At 39.8% G+C, this 20,065-nt stretch overlaps 1 protein-coding gene and 1 non-coding gene across 2 annotated transcripts; one reads left to right on the forward strand and one right to left on the reverse strand.

The window, feature by feature from the left end:
* Positions 1 to 340: 340 nt before the first annotated feature.
* On the reverse strand, positions 341 to 11,019 carry LOC104749367 (uncharacterized). Its single transcript, XM_087467533.1, has 4 exons — positions 10,950 to 11,019; positions 10,519 to 10,687; positions 10,311 to 10,407; positions 341 to 430 (listed from the first exon to the last, which is right to left on the reverse strand). Exons 1-4 carry the CDS (start codon positions 11,017 to 11,019, stop codon positions 341 to 343), a joined length of 426 nt encoding a protein of 141 aa, XP_087323659.1.
* A 6,869-nt stretch (positions 11,020 to 17,888) lies between these two features.
* Positions 17,889 to 17,995, forward strand: LOC147948553 (small nucleolar RNA R71). The gene has a single exon (XR_015585878.1). It is a non-coding gene; the product is annotated as a small nucleolar RNA R71 (small nucleolar RNA).
* Positions 17,996 to 20,065: the final 2,070 nt, after the last annotated feature.

Raw genomic sequence — 20,065 nt, forward strand, 5'->3', positions numbered from 1 at the left:
GTGGTGACCTGAGAAACAGAGAAGTATTATCGCGTATATTTGGTTCTTTAGGCCACGTAAGAGCACATTTCGATTATCTGTATTATTGTTATAATTTTATTGGTTGTTTATTTTTACTGATGTGTCAGCTTCTGGTTCAATACATAAGCTGAGGTGTCAACTGGAGAGAAACTCCCTTGTACTTTTCTAGTATTGATTTTTCAAAATTATTTTTCTTTATCCCAAATGTATATCTAGGAAAAGCACTAATACATAGAAACAAAAGGAACAAAATTAAGAAAGAGATAACTCAGCTTTTATTTTTTGACCAGAGAAAAGAAAACGATGATAAATCAGCTTTTTAGTTCTTGAGACCAAGAGTGAGCTCAAGGGACATATTATCATCATTGTTGTCAGCGTCCTCTTCATCGCCAGATTCATTCAGTCCAATCTGCCATACACAACCATGTATACACATTAATATAATACCAATCATAGATGAGATCATGCATGAACTTGTAACATCAATTTTTTTTTCATCTTTGTAATGTTTTCTTCTTTTTTCGGATTTACAGTCTATTACGTGTGAAGTGTAGTTGGAAGAAGAGGTTCCTTTTATCTTTACTGCAATCTATGCTTCAAACACAGTGGAGGAGAGACAATCGCTATGGACTTCTCTAAGAGATACCTGCATCTCCTTTAATTTCTCGTCCAGGCCATGGTTAGTGGGAGGTGATTTTAAGGAGATTTTAAACCCGTGGGAAACTTCTAATGATAGCATAACCCATTCAACCTCAGCTATGAGAAGATTCAGGGACTATCTTTCAGATACCGGACTTTTTGTTCTCCCTTTTCAAGGTCCTAAGTTTACTTGGTCAAACCACCAGCCATCCAACCCGATAGCTACAAAGATTGACCGTGCTCTGGTGAATGCCCAATGGTTACTGGATTTTTCGTCTAGCCATTGTTCTTTTGAGCCGCCACAGTTTTCAGACCACACACCTTGCCATATAAGGATCCGCTCTAAACCGCCTTATTTTGGATCCCGGCCTTTCAAGTTTTTCAATCTCCTAACCAGTTTGCCATCATTTGTAGAAACAGTTGGAAGCTCGTGGAGATCTTTTGGTCATTCAGCTTCATCCTTGTCGGACATGTGCCATAAGCTTAAGCATTTAAAAAGGCCACTAAAAACGTTGATGAAGGAACGTTTTAGTGACATTGAGAAGCGGGTGGCAGAAGCGGAGCATGAGCTATCATCGCTCCAAGTCTTGGCTCTTAATGACCCAAATACTCATAACCTGCAGCAAGAGTCAACAGCAAGGACTTCCTGGTACTCTCTGCGGTTAGCTGAAGAGAGTTTTTTCAGACAAAGATCAAGAGTTCGATGGTTGGAAGTGGGTGACTCAAATACGAGGTTCTTCCATGCTTTGATGAAGATCATAAATGCTACAAATGCTATAAAGTATGTCCTAAGGCCTGATGGGTCTCGCTCAGAATCTTTGGAAGAGGTACATCAGTTGGCAGAGAGATACTTCTCATCAATCCTATGTAAACCTCGTGGTGACCATTGTCCTTTCTTGAAGGAGTTCTTAGGGAGACTTATCCCGAGCCAACAGATCCATTCTCAATTAGCTTTGCTCTCTATCCAAGTTAATGATGATGAAATCAAGAATGCCTTATGGTGTCTTCCTCTCAATAAAGCACCGGGCCCAGATGGATACCCAGTGGAATTCTATAAAGCGGCATGGCTGGTTCTAGGTCAAGAGTTCACATCAGCGGGCAAAGAGTTTTTTGCATCGGCCTTTTCGCAGACCTGTGTCAATGCAACCTCTCTGATCTTGATTCCAAAGCGCAGTGGTGCGGATGATCTGAAAGATTTCAGGCCCATTTCTTGCATGAACACAACCTATAAAGTGATTTCTCGAGTTCTATTTGATAGACTTAATAAGATTCTGCCGGCAATAATGCTCCCTAATCAGACGGCTTTTATCAAAGATAGGCTTCTCATTGTGAATGTTCTTCTAGCTTCTGAGGTTCTTCAGGGCTACCATTTGGAGACTCTCTCGCCAAGGATCACTTTAAAAGTTGACATCTCTAAAGCTTTTGATTCAGTGAGGTGGGATTTCGTTATATGTGCTTTGGCCGCCAATGGGATTCCTGATCTGTTTGTATAGTGGATAATAAGCTGCATCTGTTCTCCAAGTTTCTCTATCAGCATAAATGGGGTCACTTCTGGATATTTCAAGGGCAAAACTGGTCTCAGGCAGGGAGATCCCCTCTCTCCAATCCTCTTTGTGATGCTCATGAATGTCCTTTCTCTAATGCTTAACAAAGCAGCGCAAGATGGTATCTTTGGCTACCATCCTGGTTGTCAAGATGTAGAGCTCACTCACTTGTGTTTCGCCGATGACCTTCTTATTTTTCTCGATGGAATAGAAGCCTCTCTGGCCGGAGTGTTCACGGTTCTCTCTAAGTTTGAGAAATTCTCTGGTCTCTCTGTAAATATCTCCAAAACCTCCATGTTTTCATCTGGTATAAATGAGGATGTTCTATCACGAATGATGACAAAATTCCCTCTTCCTCTTGCCTCCCTTCTTGTGCGCTATTTGGGGCTTCCATTATGCTCAAGATAGTTATCTATTAAGGATTGTGATCGTTTACTCTCAAAAATTAGGGCGAAGATGAACTCTTGGTTGCATCGGCATCTGAGTTTGGCGGGAAAGTTGCAGTTGCTTTCCACTGTTATTTCGGGTATCATAGGCTTTTGGACAAGTGCTTTCCTCCTTCCTAAGAAAGTCATCAAGAGTATAAATAGTTTGTCTAGCTCTTTCCTATGGCATGGCTGTTTGGACAAGTTTACTGGAGCAAAAGTAGCATGGGAGGATCTCTTGTTCCCTAAGAGAGAAGGAGGCCTGGGTTTGCGATCGTGGCACTCGTGGAATGAAACGTGTGCCATGAAATTGATTTGGATGGTTTTTTTCAGAGCGGGCTCCATCTGGGTTGCTTGGATCAGGAAGAAATATCTTTCTATTTCCACTTTTTGGGCTCTAAACGGGAACTCTTCTAGGTTTTCATGGATGTTCAACAAACTGCTCAAGCTGAGGCACAAAGACATAAACTTCCTCATGATTAAACTGGGCACAGGCGAGGATACATTCTTCTGGTGGGATCCATGGACTCCTTATGGCTCACTCATTCACTTCATGGGCCCTGATGCTCCTCGTCAGCTTGGGATTCCTATATCATCTTTGGTTTTGGACATTAAATCAGGTGCAGTGTGGAATCTCCCACCCGCTAGATCATAAACCTATCTTCAAGACCTAAGCTTCATCACCACTCTTCTAAACTTGGAAGTAAGTGACTCTCCCTCTTGGATCATCAACAATAAGGCATATAAGTCTTATAATTCCAAAGTTATGTGGAACTCTATGCGATTATCAAGAGCGACGGTTTCTTGGTTTTCTCTAGTCTAGCATAAAGCTGCAGTGCCAAAACATTCGCTGGCTGTTTGGCTGTTTATTTATAATTGGAACCCTACTTTGGATCGTATGATTAGATGGGGGCTGGATGTTGAACCGACCTGCCTTCTTTGTGGTCTGCATGATGAGTCCAGGAACCATCTATTCTTTCAATGTGCATACACATCTGAAATCTGGTATGCTTTGATTGGAAAAATGGATTTGCCTAATCCTCCTCTGGATTGGGAAAAAATCATCCAGTGGATCCCGTCAGCAACTTCCTCACCGGTTATCTCTCTTGCACTTCTTCAAGGGTGGCAAGCTTGTGTGTATGAGATTTGGAATGAGAGGAATCGTTGGTTCCATGATGGTATAACACTCCCTCATACCATAATCCTACGCAAAATTACTACGGCTATAAAGTACAAGTCAACAGCTCTCAAGAATCTCTCCTCGAAGCATGGAGAAGCTCTGGAACTTTTCTGGTCCACGCACTAAGATGACTTTCTCAGTCTGTTTGAGTGGTTTTTTCCCCTCCCCTCTTAAGTCTCTTTTTAAATCTGTAATATGCTGGTTATTTTGTTGGTTCTTGTCTGATTCCTTGTTTTGTTAATTCTATTTTTATATATAAGAAGGCCCTTTAACAAAAAAAAATTCAGATAAATATCCCTCATTATAGAAGGGCCTTTAATTTTTCCAAGTGGGGAATAAAACTAGCGATCTGAGTTTCGACCTCTGTTTAGAAAAGTCGAAGATTGGCCATTAGACCAAACCCCATTTAGTATGTTACTATGTTTCGAAGACATGTATAAGAGTTTTTGGTGTCATAATAAACGCGTTGTATATAAGTCCTTTGTAGCAAGTCTACGTTATTAGTAATTATTATTTATCATGAAAAACATAAAAATATCAAAGGAAGAGTATACATACTCAAGAGTGGACAATCGTTCCTCTCTCTTCTCTCTCTAAAAGTTTTTTTCCTCAGATCTAGTTTTCTTTCTTCTTCTTCGTTTCTTTTTGGCCCAGATCTTCATAGATTTGGTCTGGATTTCAAACCGCTACAGGAGTGAGGTAAGCTCTCTTCTCTGACATCGGAGCGGTGTGGTTTTTCGGGCACGCGTTGCGGTTGTGGCCCCTTCCCGGCGGACAAAAGGCGTCGATCTGGTTCCTCCTGGTTTGAAGACACCGCTGGAGATGCAGAGCAGTCTTTCACGGCTCATCCGCATGGTTGGAAGCTGCGACAGCGGCGGAAGACGCTTGTGTATTGGTGGGCTTTTCTGATGGTTGTTTGGTGGTTAATGGCGGATCCTTTCAGGATCTTAGAAGGCTAACACGGACTTCTGGCGATGGAGAGGTTGTCGAGCCTCCTCCTCTTCTCTAGCCACCGTGTTTTTGTTTCCACCAAACCAGATCTGAAGTTTGCTTTACCTCCAGAAAACTTTCCGGTTCACGGCTTCGGAGAGCAAGGGCTTGGATCTGAGTATGTCGTTTTGCTAGGTAGGCACTACAAGAAAACCTGCGTTTAGCGACTCCAACAATCGTCGCTAAACCGTCGCAAAAACCTACTTTGCGACTACTATGCGACTACTTAAGATAGTCGCTAAAAAATGGTCATAAAATTTAGGTGTCTCAAAATGGTCGCAATTTTACGATGGAATTATGACTGCTCTAATATAGTCGCTAATAAGCGACTCTTTACAGACTCTTGATATTAGGAAGCTTCGGTCGTAAAGGTAGTTACAAGTCAGTCGCAAGTTAGTGATTAAATTGTGTGACCATTTTCAGACTACTTTCTGTCATCGCAAAATAGTCCTCGATTATTAGTAACCATTTTGCCACTAGTCTGATAATTTCATAGAAATAAATTTGGTTGCAATTTGGTGACATTTTAGCATATAATAAACCTATTTTATCTATCAAATTTGGAATGAATCACAATAAATTAAAATTGAAAACCAAATTACCACAAAAGATATCATAATCATTCATTAAACATTAAGATTAGCATAATTATGTATTAACCAAAAAGATCATCATAAAGCAAAAACAAGTAAAAAGTCTCAAACAAGCAATTCATGTTTTTTTAGAAAAGACAATGTTTAGAACTTGGAGTAAGTGGAGAAAGGAGATGTGGTGGCTGGTGTTGTGTCTAACTCGGTGGCTGGTGAGTACCTGACACGGTGGCTGGTGGTGTGTTGTCTTCAGGTGTGGAGTCTTCAGGTGTGGTTGCTGGTGTTGTTGCTGGTACTCTTGGTCGCAAGGAAGCAATATTAGTATCATATGCTGGATCTTTCTCTTTCACGTAGATGAGAAGCTCTTGATGCTCCTTCTCACGTCGGGCATTCTCAGCATCTAGATGAGCTATCTTCTTGCGAAGTTGTTCATGAAGCTCGAGAAGTGATGGTTGAGAAGATTCTGCATAGCTTTCCTTCCTTTTCCCTTTCCTTAGTGTCTCAACAAGAGATCCAAGACCAAAAAGGTTTCCCTTCTCATATGTTTGAGTACACTAAAAGAAAGAAAAACATCAAGGTTAGAAAGTTACCATTAAGATTAATCATACACACTCATCAAAATATAGAAACTAAGGAGTTACCTTAAGAAAGATATCATTCTTTTCATCAATGCTGAGAGTACGGTGAGTTGAACGTTCAGAAGAATTCTCTGAATTTTCTGGACCATCATCGTCCACTCCACACAGTCTCTCCTCTAATGTTTTCTCATAAGTCTCAGCTACTTGTTTAGCTTTTTGATCAACAAACGATCTGTCAGCTCGAGTGTGTGTCTTCATGAACACTTCAGCAAATGATACCGGACGGCCCAATTCTTCTTCCTACAAAGAAATTGTGATATGTTAAAATCATGGAAACAAGGTGTTTAGAGTGTTATAATCATGGAAGCAAGGTGTTTAGGGAGTTAAAATCATGGAAGCAATGTTAAATTACTATTTCTTGATGAACTTGCACATATGATTTCTGACTGGTAAGGTGTTTGTGGACACCAAGACCACCACGATCGGAGTTTCTGCACTGCGAGGCATTTGAGCTCCAATGATCACACATCTCAGCCCATAGTTCTGCACTGGTGATCCAAACAGGTTGTTTACCACTGCTTTTAGCTTGACTAACAATGCCTTTCATTCGCTTCTTGGCTATCTTTAAGAACCTCTCTCTAACAAGCTCAGTAATCCCAGTATCCAAATAGAACTTCCGCTACATATTACAATTTAGTTAAGTTAGTGATGATACTAAGTCAGTTATGAGAGATAATAAACTTTGAAAGCTATAAGACATTACCGCAAATGTCCTGAAATATCTCTCTTGAACGGGTCTAGGAGTAACCTTCCAGCTGTAGTAAGGACCATCGAATTTCCTTCTAAATATTCCAGAGATCACCCGAGAAATTTTTCCTTTGTGTCTGTTAAACCTGTCACAAAACAACACACAATCAGTCTTAACCAATACAAAGTAACACAATCAACCTACCACTAAGAGCAAAGAGAACAATCTCAATCTCAATCTCAAAACAAAACAAACAATCTCAATCTCAATCTCAACTTAATCAACAAAACAAACAATCTCTAACTTAATCAAAAAAACAGTCAAAATACAACCTACCAAATCTTTAAAACCTTTCTTCTTTCAATCAATCAAACAAACACAACAGTCAATCAACCTACCAAATCTTTAAAACAAACACAACAGTCAATCAAATCTCTCCTCTCCTCTTGTCCTCTCAATCGATAACTTAATCTCAAAACAAACAGTCAATCAACCTACCAAACAATAAAACAAAACCTCTAACTTAATCAAACAAAGCAGTCTTTCACTAAACGTAATCAAGCAAAAACAGAGTCTCAACCTAACTCTAAGAGCAAAAAGAAATTACCATAGAGTCTCAACGCCGGGGATGGGATCGACAGACAAAATTGGGAGATGTTGTCGGCCTGGAAGAGCTAGCATAACATCTAACAAAGCTTGGTAGTCTTGTTCAGCTGGATTAGGAATAGGGTTTTCTTCTTCGGCAGGATTGTGATTAGGGTTTTCTTCTTCGTAATCCTCTTCCATGTTTAGGTCTGGTTGTTCTTGTATGAATGGAGGAACAGGAGGCGGTGGTTGAGGAGCAAGAACCGGTGGTTGAGAACCAACCCGCAGTGGTTGAGAACCAACCCGCGGTGGTGGAGAAGCAACCCGCGGTGGTTGAGAAGCAGTAGGCGATTGTTGTGTCCTCGGCAGAAACTGGGACGGCATAGTTCTATATGAATTTGTCACGGACTGAGAGCCTGATGGATTGGAGGAGTGAGACGACGTTCCGACACCACTTCAACCTCCGCGTGAAGTCGCACCATTGGAGGCATGATTAACTGCGGCAGAACTGGGTTCCCTCGCACCATTGGAGGCCTGATTAACTGCGGTGGTTGAGGGTTCCCTCGCACCATTGTAAACCCTAACACCTCCAGAGGATCTGCCTCCGTGACCACTAACACCTCTCGCGGATTTGCCTCCGTGACCCCTACCAGCCATTAGAGAGAGTTGAGAAATAGGAGAGATTTGAGAGAAGAAGAGGCGAGATTTGATCGATTGAGAGGACAAGAGGAGAGATTCGAGAGGAGAAAGAAGAGAGAGTTGAAAGGTTTTCGACACTTAGTCAAAATAGAAAGCGAGAAAGAAGAGAGCTTGTTGTGTTCTTTGCCTGGTAATTAACGAAGAGGAGTCGCAAAGTGGTCGCAAAAGAGACACATACTAAAAAAGGGGGGAACATTACGCGCCTAAACCTTGGCAAAAAATCATTAAATGGTCAAATAGAGTAACACAATGGTCACAAAAGTAGTTGCACAATCGTTGCAAATTTAGTAGCAAAATAGTCGCAAAAAACAAGAGTCACAAAGTTAGTAACAAATTAGTCGCAACTTGTTACCCTATTGTGACTCTCTGACTTTAGTCACAATACAAATTTTTGTAATCTATCATTTTTGCACAATTCTATTGATATCAATCAACAATATGGACTCATGATTGTCTTATAGTGTATATGGAATAGTTTATGACCTTCAAATATTGTTTTCATATCTTTGTTTTGCAATTTTCATAAAATTACAAACCTTCTTATGAAATAACATGTACACTCTTTACAATGATTTAGATATTATGAAATTTTTGTGTCTAAATACTAAAATGGAAAGGTTAAACAAAGTTTATATGACTGATATTGATCAATTCAAAGTGGAAATGTGTATAGAAACATGTTAACATTTCTCTAATGTGAAATTTCAAATTCAACAAATCGAGAGTTGCTAAGGAGTCGCAAACCAGTATCTAATTCAGGTGTTAGACGCTAAACAGTCGCAAAAGAGTATCTAGCACAAGTGTTAGACGCTAAACAGTCGCAAAAGTAGTTGCACAATCGTCGCAAATTTAGTAGCAAGATAGTCGCAAAAAACAAGAGTCACAAAGTTAGTAACAAATTAGTCGCAACTTGTTACCCTATTGTGACTCTCTGACTTTAGTCACAATACAAATTTTTGGAATCTATCATTTTTGCACAATTCTATTGATATCAATCAACAATATGGACTCATGATTGACTTATAGTGTATATGGAATAGTTTATGACCTTTAAATATTGTTTTCATATCTTTGTTTTGCAATTTTCATAAAATTACAAACTTTCTTATGAAATAACATGTATACTCTTTACAATGATTTAGATATTATGAAATTTTTGTGTCTAAATACTAAAATGGAAAGGTTTGACAAAGTTTATATGACTGATATTGATCAATTCAAAGTGGAAATGTGTATAGAAACATGTTAACATTTCTCTAATGTGAAATTTCAAATTCAACAAATCGAGAGTTGCTAAGGAGTCGCAAACCAGTATCTAATTCAGGTGTTAGACGCTAAACAGTCGCAAAAGAGTATCTAGCACAAGTGTTAGACGCTAAACAGTCGCAAAAGTAGTTAAACAATCGTCGCAAATTTAGTAGCGAGATAGTCGCAAAAAACAAGAGTCAATATGACTGATATTGATCAATTCAAAGTGGAAATGTGTATAGAAACATGTTAACATTTCTCTAATGTGAAATTTCAAATTCAACAAATCGAGAGTTGCTAAGGAATCGCAAACCAGTATCTAATTCAGGTGTTAGACGCTAAACAGTCGCAAAAGTAGTTGCAAATAAGTCGCACATGTCGTAGCACCTTCGTCGCAAAAAATAGGAGTTAGCAAGTTATCGATAAATAAACTTGTGACCGGAGTATACGTTGCAAAAACGATGCTAATTTGTGATTTTTTTTGTTTTGTAAATTACAGTCACTAAACAGTCTCAAAATGCGATTGTTTTGCGACTATAATGTTTCTGTCGTAAATTGCTACTATTTTGCTTCTTCTGTATATTTAGTCGGAAAACAGTCGTAAATGAATCGCTAAGTGGTCGCTATATTTTGCGACTGAATAAAGAGTCACAATCGGTAGTCACAATCAGTAGTCGCTTCTTCTTGTAGTGAGGGGACTCGACATTCAATGGGTGGCGGAGCGTCGGAGAGTTGTTCTACTCTGGAAGGCTTGTGACGGGTCAGGCTTGTCGTTGGTGACGGTTTGGAGACCGGATCCGAATACTCCGGTCAAAGAATCTATCCGGCGACGTAGTCGCAAAGTTGTGGGCCTTGTATTTGCCGGAACTAGTAGATTTGACTCTCTGCCTCCGCTTAACCGCCCGACTTCAACCTTGTAATCTGTTTCTGTTCACCGGAATTTGTCTTTCCGTTTTGTAATTGTAGCTGTTTGATTTGCAGGCCTTAAGCCCGTTAAGGGATGAGGCCCATAAATAAAGTTGTGTTTTTCTTAAAAAAAAAAAAAAAGAAAGAGTATACATACTCTTGAAGATTGATAGAGAGACTTGCAAGAAATTTCTTGAGTACCGCTACTCAATTCTCCCACTTCGATTGTGCTTTTATCCATCTTCTCTTCTTGCCTACAAAAAATCATAAAAAAATAAATTCAAAAGCATATATCATCAAAATTAATTTCAAAAGCTAAAAAATTACAATTTTGTAAACAAATATTAATTGTTTATTAGACGAACCTTTGTGGGTTTTGGATATTATTATCAACAATTTTTTGATGACGTTCATATTGACGAAAGTGCAACTGAGTTTGCCTCTGAATGATTTCCCTCAAACGGGCGTGTCTCTCTTCTGACATTGCGAGTCTACTCTCATTCATGTGCTCTAAAATACTCCTTGGAGTTGCATCTGCAATTTTAAGATAGTTAATACCATTGCTTTACATTAAAATAAATGTGCTATTTTATATTAGAATTGCAACCCAAAAATAGTCTTTAAATTAAAATTTTGGTCGACAGAAAAAAAATAAAATAAATAATGAGAAGTATCCAGCTATATTTTTTTTTCATCAGAAAATAGAAGAGATAAACATAGATAAATTGTTGATTTGACAAAAATTTTACGATTTATTTTGAAATTTTGTACATAGTAAGAAAAAGAATCAGCATACCCCTTTCTCCACCAAGTTCTTCAACTGTATTGACAAACTGGCAGTGCAGATCGCTCGTCCATCGCGACATTTCCGACTTGCCACAGATCTAGCAATAATCTAGATTTTATTTTATAGATTTTAATCCAGGAATTCAGTTCTCTATGTTTGTTTAGAAAGAACTGATTATCTTTTGTTCGATTTATAATGGTTACAAGAAGCAGCTATGTACGATGTTATAAATTAATTTAAAACTATAAAAATACAAAAATAGAAAATGTAAGAAATTAATTATTTTAATTTGTCATTTGGTGTAGATTGTTTTTTAAAAGAATAGTTTCCATACATTCTTAAAACAATCAACCAAATTCCATTATTTGGATATCATAATAATTTAAGTTTCCAAATGTGTTTTAAAAGTAATATTATACTAATATTTTAAAATATAAAAATAAGATTTACAAAATTTATATTTTATTTTCTAAAGAAGTTAGTGTAAGAACTAATACTATGAGAAGGTAAAAAATCTATTTCATTATCACTGGAATTTTGAGATTTAATGTTGAACTTCTACTTTATGAGCTGTCATTTTTACCTTTAACTAGGTTCTATATACGCGCTATGCGTGGGATATTATTTTAGTAAAAATCATATCTATTGAAATTTTTGAAATAAAAATTATATATATATATATATATTAGTTATAAAATGATAATTATTAATAATTTCATGATACCACATAAACTAATTCAATTTAAATATATATATATATATATATTTTTATTTAGCTTTTACACTTGTTTTTTCTTTTCTTTCACAAACAATATTTTCAGCCTTGTCATACTTCTCTAGCCGACAATATGAGCTACTTCTTGAAATTTAATGTTCAACTTCTATTTTATGAGCTGTCATTTTTACCTTTAACTTTGATACTAGGATTTTTGTGTGTCTTATCCTAGTAGGTTCAATTAACCTTAAGTGTTGTAGTATTTAAGGTGTCAATCCAAATGGGATGTTGCTAGCAATCAAAATGCAATCAAGGAATCACAAGTCAAGCCAATTCAAAAAGAGTGTTTTTTTTAACAATCCTAGAATGACAAAAAATGCAAACGGAAATGTGTTCTAGAACTAGAAACGAGAATGCAAGACAAGAAATGAAAATTAATAAAAACAGAAACGAGTCTAAGCATGAACTAAAAAGCAAGAAGTGAAACAATCTCAGGAATGTAATATCAATCAAAAGGATAAAAGTCCTAAGGATGGGAGTAATTGATGTCGGTGGAGTATCCTAGTCTACAGAGTGTTTAACATGCCACAAGCAATCTATCCCTAAACAATGAACATCACAACTTAGCTAATCCAATCTCTTGGTAAAAGCTACTCAGACTCAACCACTTCCATACCTAGCTCTCGCTAGAGAAACGTGGTCGAGCAGGCATGACAAACAAGTTCATTCACGTCAACAAACATCATAGACAACTAATCTCTTAGGCTAGGAACGTAAGTCTCTAGCACTAGTTGGTCAGACATTTCATCGAACACCTTTTGGGTGTGGAAATGTCTCGAACCTAGTTCCAACTGATCAGAGAGAAACTAGTAATTCTGACTCTAGTCCAGAAGGGAATCATACAAATCAAGCTTAAACACCCTACATCCTAAGATCCTCCACCTAATTTATCCCATCCTCAAGAACTAATGCACTACTCAGATCCAGAAATCATCATCAACAATACAAACTTAGAAAACATTGAAACAAGCATTCTTAGATAGGTAAAAATAAGATAAACAAGTTTGTAGAAGAAATCAAATGCAAATACTCAATGTATCAAAAGATATCTCGATACAAAGTCTGAGAACGGTTCTTGGTGGCTAGGGAAACCTTACAAAATAAAAACGAGATAAAAACTAAGATATTGTCGCAGAGACTTAACAAAACGTATTTATAGTAAAGACATAAAATCCCTAAAACTTAAAACGACAAGATGAAGAGTCGGTTTGGGAATCTCCTGAAGCATGTAAGATGGAACGTCTTCCTAACATGTGCTAACGAGAAGTGGCTCGAGTGAGTGATGGCGTCGGCTCAAACGGTAGTCGACGACGGAGTGATGGCGTGACTCGAGCGGATGTGTGATGACGGAGTGATGGCACGACTCGAGCGGATGTGTGATGATGGAATGATGGCGTGACCCGAGCGGATGTGTGATGATGGAGTGATGGCGTGACTCGAGCGGATGTGTGACGATGGAATGATGGCGTGACCCGAGCGGATGTGTGATGACGGAGTGATGGCGCGACTCGAGACAGCCTGGCTCCAAAGTCTCCCAAATACCTGAAATACTCCAAAATGCACGATGTATGCGAAGATAATGCAAGAACTACCTAAATATGAAAAGTGTACAAAAGAGAGTAGAAATTCATGCAAAACAATTAGTTATCCTAACTAGATGCGTGACAAAAACATGCTTAGCAGAGACAAAATATAGACATATCAACTCCCCCAAACTTATTCTTTGCTTGCCCTCAAGCAAACGATCAAGAACAAAGTATGGAGAAGAGGTGTGAAGATAGGGGTCTCAGAACCTAAAACATGCTGAATAGAGTAGTTAGAATCAAGGTCCTTGTTTTTAGTTCTATGATGCATGGTGAAGGAATTTCATTCGCTTGATCTACACATGCAATCCTATCAATCACCCCCTTTAACATTTATTAACAAAGAACCATGAATCAAGCTATGCAGTGTCATTGAACTCATTTGGCTAGGGTGAAAGGTTAGAGACAAATGTGGTCTCTTTCTCAAGTGGTTCCATCGATACATAACAAGGTTCTCAAATGAAAAGAGTTGAGCTTAAGAGAAGGCTAAAGGTTGAAACCAACTGATGCATACAAGAGCAGCGCCCTGTCTACCCAAAGAACATTCCAAACCGAAGTTGGACCTATCTCTAACCTTCATCAGAAACTTCATCTCAAACTCATTCTTTCATTCTTTAGATTTGGTCTTAGGAAGAGTTCACTTCTTATCACTCTAGCGGATTGGGAAAGCTCTAATATCACGGTTCATTCTCTTTTCTTCTAGACATCTTAAGCATTTTTACTTTCTTTTCTTTGTCTAATTTTTTTTAATTTCATGCCCAGAACCAATTATTCTTTTTACTTTGCTCACCCCAAATCCTTTACTAGACGTGTAAACTTTGAAAACACATCCCCTTCCTTAAGACTTTCTACCCTTTACTTTTCTGCACAAATCCAAACCCAATACCCAATGTCAAGTTCTCACCTAGTCCTACTAGTCCGGATAATGCGAACTAGAGCTACACAGGATCTTACTCTTGTCGGTTAGAATCTAACACTTTCTAACAAGCTCAACTCGGAAAAGATCTGACACTCAAGAATACAATTGGCTTGAAAGAACGGTTTGTTAAGGGTGCGGGAGACTGTTCCAAAGATGGGAATCAGCTACTTGGATTGACAAAGGTGGTAAAAATGTGAAAGACAATCCAAGTATGTATATGGTATCCATGAGTTCAACTTCAATGCATAACAAGATAATTGCAAGTCAGGATTAGGTTCAGATAGATAGGGAATAACGTCAATTCAGAACATGCTTCAATCTTACATTTTCAAATTCAATCAACATGCATCAAAGAACTAATAACAAGGGCCTTGATCCTATATCCTATTGAATTCAGCATGCTACCAAGGTTACAATCATCATCAACCCCTATGCTAAATGCAACAACCCTATATGAATGACACTAGACTCAATCCTAATATGCAAGTGCAAGCTACATGAACACTCTGTTTTTGTGGAAATTTTCAAAAATTTTCAATTTTTTTGGTTTTTCTATGCAAATAAATGGATGCTATCTCAAACATGATATGATGCAAAAAATTGAAATGAGAATCACAGAACACAACATCAGATACATCATCTCAAACCCTCCCCCAAACTTAAAATACACAGTCTCCTGTGTAAGAAAAATTTGCAGGAGGATTTAAGAATCACAACAGAAACAATGCAGAAATGGAATGGTATATACAATGGAAGGTAGGAGTACCTCAGTAGTAGAAGAAGGAGTCTGAGCTCGCCCAAGGAGTTGGTGCGTGGTACTGGCTCTGTCCTTCATTGTGTTCTGGATCCGCAGTAGTGGTCTCACCTGGTTGGTCGATGTGGGTCGAGTGTACGCACGTTGACTCGAGCGAGGTGGATGATCCGGTAGTCGAGTAGTTCAGCTCGTGTTGTGTAACAACAAGGTTCGAGTCGAAGGGTGAGAAATGCGTGTTTGTTCTCCGGGACTGCGACTAAAGCTTCGGAAGAATCAAGTCAGAACTGGTCGTGGGTGACAAACAGCAGCGATGATGGGACGTGTGTTGAGCTTGTCGGTCGAGTGGGATATGGTCGACTCGAGCGGGATACTTCGGAACAGAGGATTGAGTTGTGTCGGTTGAGTCGTGTAACGAGCTGGGATCGCCGGATGGGTAGAGTCACACGGTGCCGACTCGAGTGGTGGTGAACGGTAGCGATGGAAGTGATACTTGCGTTGAGCTCGTACTCCCTTCTGTAGATTCCTAAACACAATAAAACTAAAAACGAAAATCAAAAACACAAGGATCCTAAAAAATATTTACAGTGATACCTTTGGGACTTCCCCCCAAGTGAGCTTGTTTAAAGTCCCTAGCTTGACTTAGCATACTCCTTATGCTTTGGGAGGGTCATAGAGAGGTGGTGAGCTCCCCTCTGGTATGTCTTGTCTAGCCAGATACTCTTTAACATTCTGCCCAGGTTCAACAACAAATGAACTGCTCTTCTTCATTATCCCAAACCTCCACCTTAATTTCCTTGTAGGAGAACTTCTCATTGTACCTTGGAGCTTCTTGATTTGCCCACTCATCTCCTTCACCATAGCTTTTAACTCTCTCACCGAATCCCCTAGAATCTTGGTAGTTTGGAGTTCAGACAAACTGTCAAGCGCGGGAGGACTTGTCTCTTGCGGTTGGTGAAGTTTAGGAAGCAGGTCATGACGCTTAGGGAGAGCAACAACTTCACTCGATTTGGAACACGGTTGAGTGCCCCTTCGAGTTTTTTCTTTGGTTACCCAAACTCTTGTTTCTGCCTCATTGATACCCTCAAAGATGTCAAACCCATCTTTCTGATCTTTCTCTTCAATCACGAAGGTCTGCCCATCAATAGTTGGCTTCTTCTTAGCATCCTTGATATCAAATTTCATCTTGAAATTCTTACCCAGATTGAGATCAATCATCCCCTTCTTGACATCAATGACTGCTCCAGCTGTAGCTAAGAAAGGCCTTCCCAGGATTAGTGGATCTTTAGGCTCTTCATCCATTCCCAGCACCACAAAGTCAGTAGGAATCTCAGCTTGTCCAATTTTGATGGGCAGGTTCTCTAATAGACCATGAGGCAATCTAGTAGTCCTGTCAGCCAATATTAAGCGGAGGTTACATGACTTGTATTCGTTGAATCCTAGCCTCTGAGCTATTGATAGTGGCATGAGGCTTACTGAAGCACCAAGGTCGCATAGACACTTTTTGAAGGCCAATGGACCTAGAGAACAAGGCAAGGTGAAAGAATCAGGGTCCTCTAGCTTCTTTGGGATAATCATCTTCTGAATAACAGCCTTGCATTCATGAATAACCCCACCTATGTCATGCACTGCCCTCTCATCTTCCAGAGCCTTAGCTTGAGCTCCTTTAGCTATCTCCTCCTTCTCTTTGGTCTTTTCGGTTACCAAGGTAGTTAAAAACTTTTGATATTGAGGCACAAGTGCAAATGCATCAAGCAAAGGCATCCTAAGTTCAATCTCCTTGACTTGTTTTTCGAACAGAGCTTTATATTTCTCAGTAAGCTGCTTCTTAAACCTCACTGGAAATGGTAAAGGTGGCTTGTATGGTGGAGGAATGAATCTCACAGGTTTATCCTTGGGAGCAGCGGGTTCTTTAGTAGCTCGAGGATCAGATTGCTTGGCTGACTCAATTGGATCCTTGAGCACCTTGACGGGATCTTTTATCTGAACTTCATCTTGAAGAAAATCCTCCCCATCTAAACTCTCATTGTCCTCAGTGAGCCGTACATCTACAGCTTGGGTGGTGATAGCATGGATAGTAGCATAGTCCTTGGGGTTTTGAACTGCTTTTCCAGGTAGTTGGCCAGGTGTTGGGGTAGAAGCAGTCTTGCCTTCCATGTACTTCAGCTTCGAGTTAAGAGCTTCAAACTTGACATTAAGATCATTGTATGAACACTCCATTCGCTGACTGAGTTCAGCAAACTTCTTAGCAGTATCCAAAGATCCACTAGCTTGACCCTGAAGAAGTTGTTGCATCATTTGCTTCATTTCTTGATCTGGGGTTGGAGTAGGCTGAACTGGTTGAGGGCGGAATCCTGGTGGTGGTCCTTAGGGAGCTTGGTATCCTTGCTGGAACTGTTGTTTAGGGACGAATCCCTGATTGTTAGGCACAAAAGGTTTTTGTTGACCTTGTTGTTGCTGCTGAGGAGGGTACACCTGATCCTGTGGATTTGCAACGTTGATGCTCCGGTAAGACAAATTGGGGTTCGTCTGATAGGGGTTGTAACCCTTGTTGTATCCACCTTGATTCTGGACGTAGCTGATCTCCTCAGACTGCTCACCCTCCCCATCTTAGACGTGAAAATGTTCACCCTCAGATACGAAGTGGATGCTCTTTTGTTGGTTGAGCAAGAGGCGATCAAGCTTCTCATTGACATTCTTGAGGTCTCTCTTGTACTTCTCCTCAGAGCCAGCATCTCCTCTAACTGTGCGATCATAGTCGTCATGGTAGTTGCCATCAGACTGGGCGAGATTTTCGACGAGTTGCCAACCTTCATCTACGTCTTTGTTCAAGAAGTTGCCATTTGAAGCAGTGTCAAGCAGCATGCGTATCTTCGGAAGTACACCACGGTAGAGAGTGCGCAGCAATGACTCGTTACTGAATCCATGGTGTGGGCATTGGCTGTGGTAACCCTTGAAACGCTCCCATGCTTCACAGAATGATTCTGAGTTCTTCTGAGTGAAACTGGAGATATCATTCCTGAGATGTGCTGTTCTAGAGTTGGAGAAGAACTTGGCCAAGAAAGCTTTCTTGCATTCGTCCCAAGTGGTGATGGTTCCCTTGGGAACGTTTTTCTCCCATTGATGAGCTTTGTCTCCCAGGGAGAATGGAAAGAGGCGCAACTTGTAACCATTCTCACTCACGCCGTTGATCTTGGTGAGACTGCACAGACGGTCAAACTCGTCCAAATGGTCGAGTGGATCCTCCATAGGCAACCCGTGAAACTTGTTTCCTTGGATCATGGAGATCAGACCACTTTTGATTTCGAAGTTGTTGTTCTGCACGGCGGGAGGGACGATTCCAGCATGCTGAGTATGAGTGTTCGGTGCATCTCCAGCGCCAATGTTTCGTGGTCTCGGATTTGGTCCGTTAGGTTGTTCCATAGTGATTGGTGCGGGATGATCAGTGAGTTGACGAGCTTGTCGTGGTCTTTGTAACCGATTGATGTCGTCGATAGCAGGGAGAAGATTCTGATTCCCTCTTGATCTAGTGTGCATGCAAGGTTGCAATCAACAGTTACCTGAGATGCAAAACAAACAAGCAGAAAACCAAAGCAAGTCAGTACTCAGAATGATAAGTGTAACGGAACTTAATCTTGCAAAACTTGAAATCTTAAATGTAGCAAAACGAATCCCAAATGGCAACGGCGCCAAATTGATACTAGGATTTTTGTGTGTCTTATCCTAGCAGGTTCAATTAACCTTATATGCTTTAGTACTTAAGGTGTCAATCCAAATGGGATGTTGCTAACACTCAAGATGCAATCAAGGAATCACAAGTCAAGCCAATTCAAAAAGAGTGTTTTTTCTAACAATCCTAGAATGACAAAAAATGCAAACGGAAATGTGTTCTGGAACTAGAAACGAGAATGCAAGACAAGAAATGAAAATTAATAAAAACAGAAATGAGTCTAAGCATGAACTAAAAAGCAAGAAGCGAAACAATCTCAGGAATGTAATATCAATCAAAAGGATAAAAGTCCTAAGGATGGGAGTAATTGATGTCGGTGGAGTATCCTAGTCTACAGAGTGTTTAACATGCCACAAGCAATCTATCCCTAAACAATGAACATCACAACTTAGCTAATCCAATCTCTTGGTAAAAGCTACTCAGACTCAACCACTTCCATGCCTAGATCTCACTAGAGAAACGTGGTCGAGCAGGCATGACAAACAAGTTCATTCACGTCAACAAACATCCTAGACAACTAATCTCTTAGGCTAGGAACGTAAGTCTCTAGCACTAGTTGGTCAGACATTTCATCGAACACCTTTTGGGTGCGGAAATGTCTCGAACCTAGTTCCAATTGATCAGAGAGAAACTAGTAATTCTAACTCTAGTCCAGAAGGGAATCATACAAATCAAGCTTAAACACCCTACATCCTAAGATCCTCCACCTAATTTATCCCATCCTCAAGAACTAACGCACTACTCAGATCCAGAAATCATCATCAACAATACAAACTCAGAAAACATTGAAACAAGTATTCTTAGATAGGTAAAAATAAGATAAACAAGTTTGTAGAAGAAATCAAATGCAAATACTCAATGTATCAAAAGATATCTGGATACAAAGTCTGAGAACGGTTCTTGGTGGCTAGGGAAACCTTACAAAATAAAAACGAGATAAAAACTAAGATGTTGTCGCAGAGACTTAACAAAACGTATTTATTGGTAAAGATATAAAATCCCTAAAACTTAAAACGACAAGATGAAGAGTCGGTTTGGGAATCTCCTGAAGCATGTAAGATGGAACGTCTTCCTGACATGTGCGAACGAGAAGTAGCTCGAGTGAGTGATGGCGTCGGCTCAAACGGTAGTCGACGACGGAGTGATGGCGCGACTCGAGCGGATGTGTGATGACAGAGTGATGGCGCGACTCGAGCGGATGTGTGACGATGGAATGATGGCGTGACCCGAGCGGATGTGTGATGACGGAGTGATGGCGCGACTCGAGCGGATGTGTGACGATGGAATGATGGCGTGACCCGAGCGGATGTGTGATGACGGAGTGATGGCGCGACTCGAGACAGCCTGGCTCCAAAGTCTCCTAAATA

Source organism: Camelina sativa, chromosome 2 (genome assembly GCF_030686135.1).
Source record: "Camelina sativa cultivar CO46 ecotype springtype chromosome 2, ASM3068613v1".
NCBI classification, from domain to species: domain Eukaryota; kingdom Viridiplantae; phylum Streptophyta; class Magnoliopsida; order Brassicales; family Brassicaceae; genus Camelina; species Camelina sativa.